The 13,126-nt window shown below is 42.2% G+C and overlaps 1 protein-coding gene across 2 annotated transcripts in view; it reads right to left on the bottom strand.

Moving 5' to 3' along the window:
• Positions 1 to 13,126, bottom strand: part of PARG (poly(ADP-ribose) glycohydrolase) — a 379,986-nt gene that overhangs the window by 170,255 nt on the left and 196,605 nt on the right. For both annotated transcript variants that reach the window (XM_082268024.1, XM_082268025.1), the window contains one exon: positions 6,723 to 6,802. In XM_082268024.1, coding sequence (XP_082124150.1) covers positions 6,723 to 6,802 — 80 coding nt within the window. The remainder of the gene's footprint in view (positions 1 to 6,722; positions 6,803 to 13,126) is intronic.

Raw genomic sequence — 13,126 nt, forward strand, 5'->3', positions numbered from 1 at the left:
GGTAACAGCTAGTTTCCAACTACTGTGCACCCCAACCACACTGATTGCCCCCCCCCCCAATAAAGAGCACCTGTCACTAGCCCATCAAAGTACCCGAGTACCTGTCATCAGGTACTCAGATGACAGGTACTCGGGTACTCTGATGGGCTGGTGACAGGTATTCGGGTACTCTGATGACAGGTACTCGGGTACTCTGATGGGCTGGTGACAGGTATTCGGGTACTCTGATGACAGGTACTCGGGTACTCTGATGACGGATACTCTGATGACAGGTACTCGGGTACTCTGACGGGTACTCTGATGACGGGTACTCGGGTACTCGGGTACTCTGATGACAGGTACTCGGGTACTCTGATGACGGGTACTCGGGTACTCTGATGACAGGTACTCGGGTACTCTGATGACAGGTACTCGGGTACTCTGATGACAGGTACTCGGGTACTCTGATGACGGGTACTCGGGTACTCTGATGACAGGTACTCGGGTACTCTGACAGGTACTCGGGTACTCTGATGACGGGTACTCGGGTACTCTGATGACGGGTACTCGGGTACTCTGATGACAGGTACTCGGGTACTCTGATGACGGGTACTCGGGTACTCTGATGACAGGTACTCGGGTACTTTGAGTACCTGTCAACGGAGTACCCGTCATCAGAGTACCTGAGTACCTGTCACCTACCCATCAGAGTACCCGAGTACCTTCCACCTGCTCATCAGAGTACCTGACGCCTGAAGTACCCAAGTACTTGCCGCCTGCTCATCAGTACCCATCACTACTCATCAGTACTCATCAGTACCTATCACGTATCAGTACTGATCATCAGTACCCATCAGTACAGTATCACCTATCACCTATCAGTCAGTGAGTACTACTCATCAGTACCTATCACCTGCCTGTCACCTGCCCATCAGAGTACCCGAGTACCTGTCACCTGCCTATCGGAGTACCCGAGTACCTGCCACCTGCTCATCAGTACCAGAGTACCTGTCACCTGCCCAACAAAGTACCCGAGTACCTGTCACCCTTCATACAGCCACCATGTCCAAGTCCAAAAAGGTTTATATACGTCGTCCGTTTAAACCTAAATACCGGTGTTATGGTAGCAGATAGCTGCCATAACCCTGGTATTTTTTTAAACGGTGGACGGTTGGCTTTCCGATAAGGGTGGTCCCAGCGGCGGATTCGCCGTGGGATCACCCTTCCGGGATGGCGGAAGAGGCGCCCCCCCCCCTCCCGACGCGTTCCGGTCCTTTTCCCCGCTTACCGGACCCGCCGGCAGCGGGGAAAACGATCCGGTCCCGAATCCTCACAGACAGGATGTCGAGTGAGGGCAAGCTGGCCCTCACTTGACTCTATGGTCTTGGAGGACCGGAGCTACGGAAAATGTTGTTGCCTAGCAACCAGTTTAAAGGTCCTTTTTTTTTTTTTTTTTTCATTTTATATTATAATTATTATTATTTTTTTTTTTTTTCTATCTTTTAGTGTACTTGTGAGATCTGAGGACTTTTTGACCCCAGATCTCACAAAAAAGAGGTCCTGTCGTGCCTATTTCTATTACGAGGAATATTTACATTTCTTTTAATAGAAATAAAAATGATCAATTTTTTTTTTTTTTAAACGGTGTAAAAATAAAAAATAATAAATAAAATAAATAGTAAAAAAAAAAAAAAAAAAAAATTAAAGCGCCCTGTCCCCGTTAGCTCGCGCGCAGAAGCGAATGCATACAGAAACCCCGCCCACATATGTAAACGGTGTTCAAACCACACATGTGAGGTATCGCCGCGATCGTTAGAGCAAGGGGAATAATTTGAGCCCTAGACCTCCTCTGTAACTCAAAGATGGCAACCTGTAGAAATTTTTAAATTGTCGCCTATGGGGATTTTTAAGTACCAAAGTTTGTCACCATTCCGTGAGCGTGCGCAATTTTGAAACATGACATGTTGGGTATCTATTTACTCGGCGTAACATTATCTTTCACATTATGGAAAAAAATTGGGCTAACTTTACTGGTTTCTTATTTTTTAATTAAAAAAAGTGAATTTTTTCCAAAAAAACTGCGTTTGGAAGACCGCTACGCAAATACGGTGTGATAAAAAATAGTGCAATAATCTCCATTTTATTCTCTAGGGTCTCTGCTAAAAAAATATATATAATGTTTGGGGGTTCTAAGCAGTTTTCTAGCAAAACAACTGATTTTAGCTTGTAAACACCAAATGTCAAAAATAGGCCTAGGCAAGTGGCTAGGATGCATGATGATGCTCCTTGGATGTTCGGCCCCTCTATATGGCTAGGCTGTGAAAAAGTCTCACACATGTGGTATTGCCATACTCAGGAGGAGTGGCAGAATGTATTTTGGGGTGTCATTTTTGCTGTGTACATGCTATGTGTTAGGAATATCCTATAAATTGACAACTTTGTGTAAAAAAAAAAAGTTTTCATTTTTTTCCCACATTTTCCAAAAACCTGTGGAAAAAAACGATATGTTCAAACGACCCATAATGCCTCATAGAATATACGTTGGAGTGTTTGCTTTCCAAAATGGGGTCATTTTGTGGACTTTTCCATTGTATTGGTGCTCTAGGGCCTTGAAAAGTGTGATAGGTAGTAAGAAAGTTTTATGTGTATTTATGCTCCTAGAACGCCTGAATGTGCTTCTTGGACGTGGAGTCTCTTTTTGTGGCCAGGCTGTGTAAAAGTCTCACACATGTGGTATCGCCATACTCGGAAGGAGTAGCAGAATGTATTTTTGGGTGTAATTTTTGCTGTGTACATGCTATGTGTTAGAAATAGCTTATAAATTGACAACTTTGTGGGAAAAAAAAGAAAAAAAAATGTTTTTCTTCATTTTCCCAAGAATTGTGGGAAAAAATTACAACTTCAAAAAACTCACCATGCCTCTTACTAAATACCTTGGACTGTCTACTTTACAAAAAGGGGTCATTTGGTCGGTATTTGTACTGTCCTGACATTTCAGGGCCTCAAGAAAGGAGATAGGCAGTCAGTACATCTGGTGTGATCAATTTTCAGTAATTGGTACCATAGCTTCTAGACTCAATAACTTTCACACAGACTAAATAATATACACTAATTTGGGTTAATTTTACCAGAGACATGTAGCAGTATACATTTTGGCCCAAATGTATGAAGAAAAATTTATTTTTTGCAAAATTTCATAATTGAAACTAAAAAAAAGTGTTTTTTTTTTCAAAATTTTTGCTCTTTTTTTGCATATATCACGAAAAAAAAAAACCCCAGTTGTGATCAAATATCACCAAAAGAAAGCTCTATTTGTGTGAAAAAAATGATAAAAATTTTGTTTGGTTATAGTGTAGCATGACTGAGCAATTGTCATTCAAAGTGTGAGAGTGCTGAAAGCTGAAAATTGGTCTGGGCAGGAAGGGTGTCTAACTGCTCTGTATGGAAGCGGTTAAGGACCCATGATATTTGCGCAAAATGTTTATTAAAACAATACATTCGCTAAAAATACACTAAAATTATTATTAGATGATACAAACACAGCAATTTTTCCAAAATTTCAGCTAAACTACCTAATATAAAAGTGTAACTTGTATCGAGGTAATAAATAACAAACAAATGTAAAGTTTAAATTTCGCCTTTTGGTGAAAATCAAAACGTACGCAAACTGTAAATAACCATATTTCCCAAAAAATCTGGAGGTTTTCATTTGTCACTTACAGCTTTCAGAGTTTGCAAAAGAACCCCAAATTCATATATTTTCTAAAAGCACATGACCAGCAGAATAAAAAGAGAGTGTAGGTGCACAGCAGTTGTGCAGGGGGGCACTCTTTACGTCTAGACTCTAGAGGAAAACAGATTAAAGCCTCGTACACACGCAACGATTGTTGGCCGACCGATCGGCCGCCTTTTGTCCAGTGTTGTTGTGTTGGTTGAAATGTGCTCTAGACTGCACACTAATTTTTTCGGCCAACAACAACCAACTTCAGAAGTGATGTCATGTCCTGGTTTACTTTCCGTGTGTTTTTTCTTCTCTGAGCATGCCCAGTCTTGCTCATCTGATTTTTGTCTGCCAAAATCTGTACTGACTGAGGAACAATCAGCCGTTCTGTTGACGGCCAACAAAAATTTTATAGTATGCACACCAGATTTTTTTCGGCCGAAAAGTCGCAGTCGGTTGTCGGAAGCATCATACTAACAAGCCGAAAATCGGCCGATCGGACGTTGGCCGAAAATTCACGCCCAACAATAGTTGCGTGTGTTCGAGGCTTTAGTCTCCAAATGCTGAAAGGTTTCTTCAACGTAAGAGCTGTGAAAATGTGGAATAGACTCCCTCCAGAGTTGGTTCTGGCTAGGTCACTAGATTCCTTAAAAAAAAAAAAAAGGCCTGGATTCTTCCCTGGATGTACATAATATAAATGGGTACGAATATTTATAGGTAAAGTTGATCCAGGGAATATATCCGATTGCCTCTAGTGGGATCAGGAAGGAATTTTTTTCCCCTGCTGAAGTAAATTGGATCATGCTTTGCTGGGGTTTTTTCACCTTACACTGGATCAACTGCGGGTATAGGATTGTATGGTTGGGTTTTCTTTACTGTGTTTTGTTTTTCATTGGTTGAGCCAGATGGGCTTGTGTCTTTTCTCAACCTAACTATGTAACGCAAATATTTATCAAATCGCTGTTTAAATCTAAAAAACACCAAAATCCTTAATAGCATGCAAAACACAACCCAACTTACAAAATGCTTGCTAATTCCTACTAAGTCCTTGTTCACATGGAGTGTACTAAAGCGTATGCCAATAGAGACCCGTGTTTACCTGCACAGGGATGCCCAGATGCTCTGGGCATCCCTGTGCAGGCAGATCCATTCATGTCAAATTGGATGCAGTGGCTGTAAGGATAGATCTCACAAATGTTTTCTTTTTTGAGACAGAGAACGGGATTGAAAAAACAGCCGCACAGTAGGTGAATGGGATAGGAGTCTTCATAGAGACGCATGTTCATTCACAAACTGAACTATAGTAAGCCTATCGCTCTGTTCATTCAGGAAACAAAGGGGGCTGGTAAATACATGTCTAACACCCCTTCCCATCCTGACAGTCACCAATCTCCTGGGCAGCAGCTGCAGCCGGCGGGAGGGGGTGGAGGGAAATCCGCCCAGCAGAGCTGCATGAACAGGGCACCAGGGAATGGTAAGGAGGAGGGGGACAATAAAGGGAGGAGGGCTGGGGGAATTACTTGAGGTTATGACATTTTTTAACACTGCGGCTTGATGCATCTGCCAGTAGGAGTGTTGAGATTAATCGTAGCATCGATGCAGCCTTGAGCGATTCAGATTCGATGCAGAGAATGGCCGCATCTATGCATGGATGAAGTCAACCCGGCTCCCCCCTCCTCTCCCAGGACAGCCATGCCAGTGCACATTAAGTTAAAACAAATCAGTGTTAGTGCCTCCGATTCATGGATCCCTTCCTACAGTGTGTACGGGTTAATGTAAACCGATGCCTCTACCTTATTATCTCCCATGTTTCATCGCCGCCACAGTCACGTGCCCTCTGGCTGGCCGTTCTCCTCCTCCCGGCCGGAGTGCACGTGACTGATGGCGATGAAAGATCGGAGAGAATAGAGGCATCGGTTTACATTAACCCTTACACACTGTAGGAAGGGATCCATGAAACAGAGGCACTAACACTGATTTGTTTTAACTTTAGAGTGCACTGGCAGGACTGTCATGGGAGTGCAGGGGGGGGGCTATATAATGTAAATTGGCTGTGTAATGTAAATAGGGAGCTGTATAATTTAAATGGGGTGCTGTGATATGTAAATGGGGGGGCACTGTGTTATGTAAATGGGAGGGGGGGCTGTGTTATGTAAATAAAGGGGCTGTCTAATGTAAATGGAAGCTGTGTTATGTAAATGGAGGGGGGGCAGTGTTATGTAAATGATGGGCTGTATAATGTAAATGGGGGGCTGTGTTATGTAAATGGACTGTGGAATTTAAAGGGGACTGTTTAATGTGCAGGGGGGCTGTGGAATGTACTAAAAGGGGGTTGTGCCATTTTGTATTTACGGTTGTAAAAAAAAATACTGTTGTTGCCTGTTGTGTTCAGACTTTGCTACATGCAGGGAGGGTCCCCTTTTTTTTTTTTTTTTTTAAGAGCAGATAAAATAAAAAAATTGAGTTTTATTTTTTTTTTTCCTAATAGCTTGAAATTTTTTAATGAAAACCACAGGCAGTAATCGTGATGCATCGTGGAATCGAATCGTTGACAGGATAATCTTAATCGAATCGTGAGACCAGTGAAGATGCGCACCTCTAACTGCCAGTGGGGAAAAGAAGGCAATTGCAGCAAGCCATGGAAATCTGTACTGGCAGAGGAGGGAGGGGGAGATGTTAGTAGCAGAGGAACGGGGTGAGTAGGTGTGGGGGCATTTTAGCGGCCAGGGCAGCAGCTTAGGTGGAGAGACACAGAACAGTAGAAGACAGGCAGCAGTGGCGGTGGGGAAGGGTCACATTGTAGGTAAATAGCTCTGATCAGCAGATTGATCTGATGAACAATTCTGCAATAAGTTCATGGTCACTGAAGCGACCAGGAGCTCATAGCTGAGGAGGAATGTAGGTCCGTGCAGTGTACGGACCTGGCCAGCTGTAAGCAGTGAGTCATTAAGTTTACACACAGCATACTTTAAATTAGCGTTTAAGAAAAAAAAAAAAAGTATTGCGAAAGACTGCCACTTACGTTTCTCTGTAACTCTCCGAAAGTAACAGAAGAGTGTTTTTAACTTCTCAGATTTTCTTGGATTTTTACCTTCAAACAACCTGAAAATTAGAAAGGTAGATGTAAAAAAAGTTGCAACTGCAAGTAAAACCTTCAACTATATTGACAGTTTTACAAATTACATTTTAGCTTTTTTTGCATTAACTCCAGTACCCTGTTATATAAGAAGTTTACTCCCAAGCACAAAAGGCATAATAATAGACAACCAATAAATCATTCTCTCTGTGTATTGCAGTGTCCAAACTGCACCTTTATTGACAGTAGACTTCACAATCACAAAAGGGTGAGAAGCTTTTGAGAAATAAGCTTTCAGAGAAATGTAGTTTCTTCAACAATCGCCTTATGACCCGCAGCCTACTGGTAGAAAACAAATCTCACCACACAGTACCCTTATTGAAAATAGCATGTAGGAACATTATGTGCCTTCATGCTTAACTAGAATAATGCAATACATTCATGTTTAAGAGCACTGCCTCAGGAGCCTAGTGAGGACAAAGGCAAATGTATTGACATTGGAAAGTTTAGATGGGCTCCAACAGAAGAGTCGTTCCTTTTGGGAAAATTACAAATGTTATTAAATTAAAATATGTTTAATAACAATTTATTTAGGTCTGGAAGTAACCCTAGAACAGGTTTTTGACTTGCAAAAAGCACTAAATTGCCTTGAACAGCCATAACAAAAATTTAGACATTAAGAAATCACAGAAAATATTAGACATATAATACTGTTTAAAGTGGATACAAATTGATATGACAAGCATTCAAATATAGGCATACAAGGATATACCCATCAGGCCTATTTAACGTAAGGAAAGGCAATAGATGCAGTAACTCATAGCAGCCATTTCTATTTCTGCACATTAATGAAGGTAACTTGAATAAAAACTTCTATTTGGCTGATTTTCCAGCTTTGAAAACGGATATCTGAAGAAACACCCAGTTCACATATGTTGATAGTATTTTAATACTAGCTTTTTTAAACTTACAGTGGATAATGAGTGGTTATAACTTTCAGTAGATGTTATTTCAGACAAAAAGATGACTTACGGACCTGCAATTTTCCCAAAGCATCACCAATATAATACCAAGAAAATATGTATATCTGTACCACACAAGATGCTTTACCATTACTTTATTCTTTTAAAGAAACGGCTATATGAGTTTTATGTGGCTGTGATTAAGAGTCCATGTATAACAGGGCTAGATCTAGCCTGTTCGATCTGGGGGTGCAGTAAAGTCAGCGGGCATACTTTCCACACACCTTCATTTAAACCCCTCTACATAGCGCTCCATTTTTCGTTCTCTCCAGCTCGCTCTACTGGCAACCACCACTTCTGGGTACTGCAGATGTGGGGCAGGAGTGAACAGGAAATACTGGTTCCATTCGTATCAACAAGGCTACAATAAAAATCGCATGTACTAGGCCAGCTTCTCTCAAGCTTTTCTTTAAAAGTATGCAAAAATCCCTTGACACCCAGTCCCGAACTGCATTTATTGTGATGAAGGACACACATATCTGTGCTAGATGATCAGGTCACCCTCTCTTTGGAGCCACTTGGGGGAGCCCCGCATCTCATCAAAGTCCCCTTTCACTTAAGGGGCCCTCAAAACATCATGAGTGAAACCTGGGGGGCGCCTCTTAGATCCAGCCTTGATGTAAAACCATAAGTGGCTTATTGTAATGTAGAGGTCAGCCATCTGCAAAACACCGTAAAAATACTTAACACCATACCGTGTGGTTGAGATAACATTAGATCTGATCTGAATCTAAAAAGAATTAGAGAATTCTTCAAGAATGCTGAATGAATAAGCCTGATTTTTTTGCCAGCACTAACCATGGAAACCAACAATACGGCCAAAAACAAACAAATCTCCAAGCACACCACAAAGACTGCTAGCTCTAGCTTGCATTATTATTACTGCGAAGAGAACAGGAGCAAAACACTCACTGGCCAGCAAAGTCTATTAGCAATTAGATCTTTGCATTACTGTGCTTCTAGCAACATTTATCTACCCAAATTGGACAGCATCTATAATTTAATGCTGATTGAATCCCATTATCCCAATTTAAAGCCATCACTGGAGAATGTGTTTTTTCCTGAGTAATTGGTATCAATGTCCCTTTTTGATTCCCCCTATGATTTCACTTTAGCGTAAAAAAAAAAAAAAAAAGGCACAATTCCGATTCAAAGCCATACGCAGAATTTAACATTTTTTGTTTGGAACTTTCCCATCTATTATTTTCTATAATTTTTTTTAACTTTAAGCTGACAATACACTTATAGTTTTGCTGAACAAAAAAACAAAAAAAAACAAACTAAGATTCCTCCATGCACGCTGTGCAGGGTGGATGGAAAAATCTCCCTCTACAGCTATTGTCTTGACAGTCGGCCCTGCACTGCGACTGTATCTGAATGGATGCAGACGCTCTTCAGCAAACAAATTTTCCACTAGCTCTTGATTTTCAAATGAGGGATGTCAGGTGGGAGGCAGCTTGCCAGGGTTCATTCTGAACCAGCCAAAATTTGTACAATGTATGGTCAGTTTTACTCACAGTTCACAGCTCACCTTTTCGCAGTTCAATTTTATGAGCCAACCACTCCCTGAGTGGCTAAAACATTTTCAACATTTGTTAAGAAGGAGGTCTGAATTAAATATTCTGCTCCCTGGAGTTTGCAGATCTTTTTTTCAATAAATTAAAAAAATCTGGAAAATCTAAGTATCTGGAAGAAAAAAAAAAATGGATTTTTGACCTACCGTTCATTGACGGACACAGCTCCAGATTCTTCTTAACCATTGGGTTATACTGCCCCCTACAGGAGTAGGACACTAGGTAGGAAAAAGCTTGAATACGCCTATGGGCAGTCCCAGAGGGTTTACACCGACTCTCAGCTATAGGCAGACTTGTATAAAGTACTCAAAATTTCTACTTGAGTAAAAGTACAAGTGCTCGATCAAAAAATTACTTGAGTAGAAGTGGAAGTGCTCGCAGAAAAAGTTACTTAAGTAGAAGTACTAAAGTATTCAACATTTTTTTTACTTAAGTATTGCAAGTAGTTTTTTCAAAAAATTTGCTACTTAAGTACTAAAAGTAAAAAGTACCAGTAGTTTTGAAAAAAAATTTCTACTCAAGTACTAAAAGTAGAAGTACAAGTACTGTGTTATGTAGTTATTAAAGAAATAAGTCAAAAGTTTGAACATCATATTGTTTTTATTATTTCAAATGATTTATTCAAATGATTAACCTGTGTTTGTTAGTAGTTTCTTGATGCACTTTAAGCGCTGTAGCACCATTTATTTGTTTGTTTCATATTTTCTTTTTATTGGAAAGATTTGGTATAGCAGCTTTTATTATACACAGCCTTTATTTTCGTATGCGCTGATTTACAAATGACATTATACACATTTTTTTGAGCTTTATGCAACCTGCCATCTACTGTTCTGGCAGTGGTAATTTTTTTAAAAGTAACGAGTAACTATGCAGCACAAAAAAAAAATACTTGAGTAGAAGTATCGAAATCATCGAAAAAATGTAGTGAAGTAAAAGTAGAAGTAGGAGAAAAAAATTCTACTCTAGGAAAGTACAGATACCGCATTTCGGTACTTAAGTACAGTACTTAAGTAGTTCTACTTCGTTACTATACATCTCTGGCTATAGGCACTCCGTTTTGTTACAAGCAGTGTCAGAAGAAAGCCAACTCCACAGAGGGGAGGGTGCTGTGTCCGTCAATGACCATCAGAGAAATGTATTTTACGGTAAGTTACAAATCCCATTTTCTCTTTCAGTCATTGACGGACACAGCTCCTGATTCTGCTTAACCATTGGGACGTCCCAAAGCAGTGAAAACATGAGGGGTGGGAAAACATCAGAAAAAAAACTTTGTAAAAGTGTGCACAGACAACCAGGCGGCCAACTTGCAAACCTGCGTCACTGATGCTTGAAGACGGAAGGCCCAGGAGATACTAAGCGCCCTAGTAGAGTGCGCCTAAACACTGAAAGGAGGAACCGGACCCCTGATGCAATAGGCCTGAACCATCTGAAAATGGTCGCAGAAGAAGCGGACAATCCTTTGTGAGGTCCGTCTATGAGCAATAGAGAGCCTGACTTCTTAAAAGACTCCGTAGCTGCCAGGTACCCCCTTATTGCCTGGACCACATCCAAAACATGCAAGGCAATTTCCTTCAGATGTTTAAACCTGGGACATAAGGAAGGCAACACAATATCTGCATTCAAATGACAGTCAGAGACCACCATAGGAAGGAATGATGGATAGAGGTAAAGCACCACCTTATCCTTGTGAAGCACCATAAGGTGAATGACAAGATAACACTTCAGGTCCGACACCTTGCATACAGAGGTGATAGTCACCAAAGAAGGTCACCTTCTGAGGCAGCGTAAGCAGGGAACTTCCCGAATATTTTCAAAGGGAAGCTTCAGTAGAGCTGAAAGCGCCACATTAAGATTCCAGGGCAGCAACGGAGCCCGCACTGAAGAAACCAAGTGTCGGACACCCTAAAGAAAAAGTATGCACCAGGGAGTGTGTGGCCAACAGTAGTTGGAAAAATACAGCGAAAACCAGATACCTGGCCCTTGATGGCACTCGAGGCCAATTTCTGTTTAACCCCCCGTTGAAGGAAGGTTAAGATCCGATTTACAGAGTAATGAGGACGAACCCCAAGAGACTAACACCACGCAATGTACGTCTACCACGTACGATCTTCCTAGAGGCAGATTTCCTAGCCTTTAACAGCATAGAAATTACAGATTTAAACAAACCTCCATCCTTCAGCACCTGGCGTTCAACAGCCAAGCCGCTAAAGCCAGCGACTGTAAAGCAGGATGGAAGATTTGTCCTTAGGAAAGCAGATCCTTCCTGAGAGGAAGACCTCAAGGAGCATCGGAGACCAGCCATACCAGATCAACATACCAAGACCAGCGAGGCCAATCTGGAGCCACTAGAATGACCGGAATCCCTTCTGACTGAATTCTGCACAGGAGTCATGGCAGAAGTTTGAGAGGGCTGGAACGAATCAGTCAGCCCACCTTAGAATGCAAACCACTTCCTGAGCTGACAGGACACTTCTTGTGTCCCCTTGGTGGTTGAAATAGACCACGCCCTTGGCATTGTCCGAAATAATTCATACCGGACACCACTGAAGACGATTGTCCAATGAAACACACAAAGTCTGATCGTTCGGATTTGCAGTACACTAATTGGCAGTCTGGGCTCTGCCAGAATCCAGACCCCCCAAGCACGTCTGTGCTGAGGGCACCTCCCCATCCTGACAGGCTGGCATCCGTGGAGACAACCGTCCAGTACAGGGGGAGAAGTGCCGGAGAGCGAAGCTCCTGCTAGAGACCGTGGATCCTTGACTCATTTCCCCAGAATCTCTTTAGAAGAGATCTTGTGTGGAACTGTGCAAAACAGACAGCCTCGAGGGTGGACGCTATCAGGTCCAGTGCGCCCATGCAAGCCAAGAGGAGTGACGATTTGCTTAACAGAAGCTGAATTGCCTCTTACAATGTCTGGAGTTTTTCCCGAGGAAGAAACACTGGCTGAGGCCGAGTCCAGAATCAGACCCAGATAGTGCAGTTTTTGTGGACAAACAAAGCAGACTCCTGAATGTTCAGGATCCAACCAAACTCCCTCAGAGTTTGTAGAGCAATCTCCAGTAGTCCATCAAAGCGGTCGGAGACGCTGTTCTCAGAAGAAAATTGTCCAGGTACCCCAGTATCGTGATCCCCCGCTGACTCAAATAATGCCAGTATCAGGGCCAACACGCCAGTGAAGACCCAAGGTGCCGAGGTGAGACCAAAGGTCAGTGCTACCAACTTTATAATGCTCCTCGTCCACCGCAAAATGGAGGAAGAGCTGGCGACCAACATATATTAGAATGTTCAGGTAGGCGTCCTTGATGTCAATAGAAGCGAGAAGAAATCCCTCTGAAGCAGGGACACCACTACCATGTGAATAGACTCCATGTGGAACTTCTGTACTCGCACAAAGCAGCTTAGCGCCTTGAGGGCCAGAATTGTACATACCTTGCCTTATTTCCTGGGGACTGTAAAGAAGTTTGAGTAAAAAGCCCTGAAAATGTTCCTTAGTTGGAACTGTAACATTCACCCCTTGAACTAACAAGTCTTGCACTGCCCCAAAGAGACCCTGGAAGTGATCTGGGGACAATTGCAGGTTGGAAGCAAAAAAACCTTTCCGGAGGAACAAAACCGAACTCGATCTCGTAGCCTGACCGAATAACTTTATGGACCCACTTAACCTGTACCAGGGAGGTCCATGGATTCGGAAACCAGCGAAGACGTCAGCCCACCCCAGATATGGTTGAGGGTGCCCCTTCATGCAGAGACA

Source organism: Pelophylax lessonae, assembly GCF_965119305.1.
Source record: "Pelophylax lessonae genome assembly, chromosome: 9".
In the NCBI taxonomy this organism is placed as follows: domain Eukaryota; kingdom Metazoa; phylum Chordata; class Amphibia; order Anura; family Ranidae; genus Pelophylax; species Pelophylax lessonae.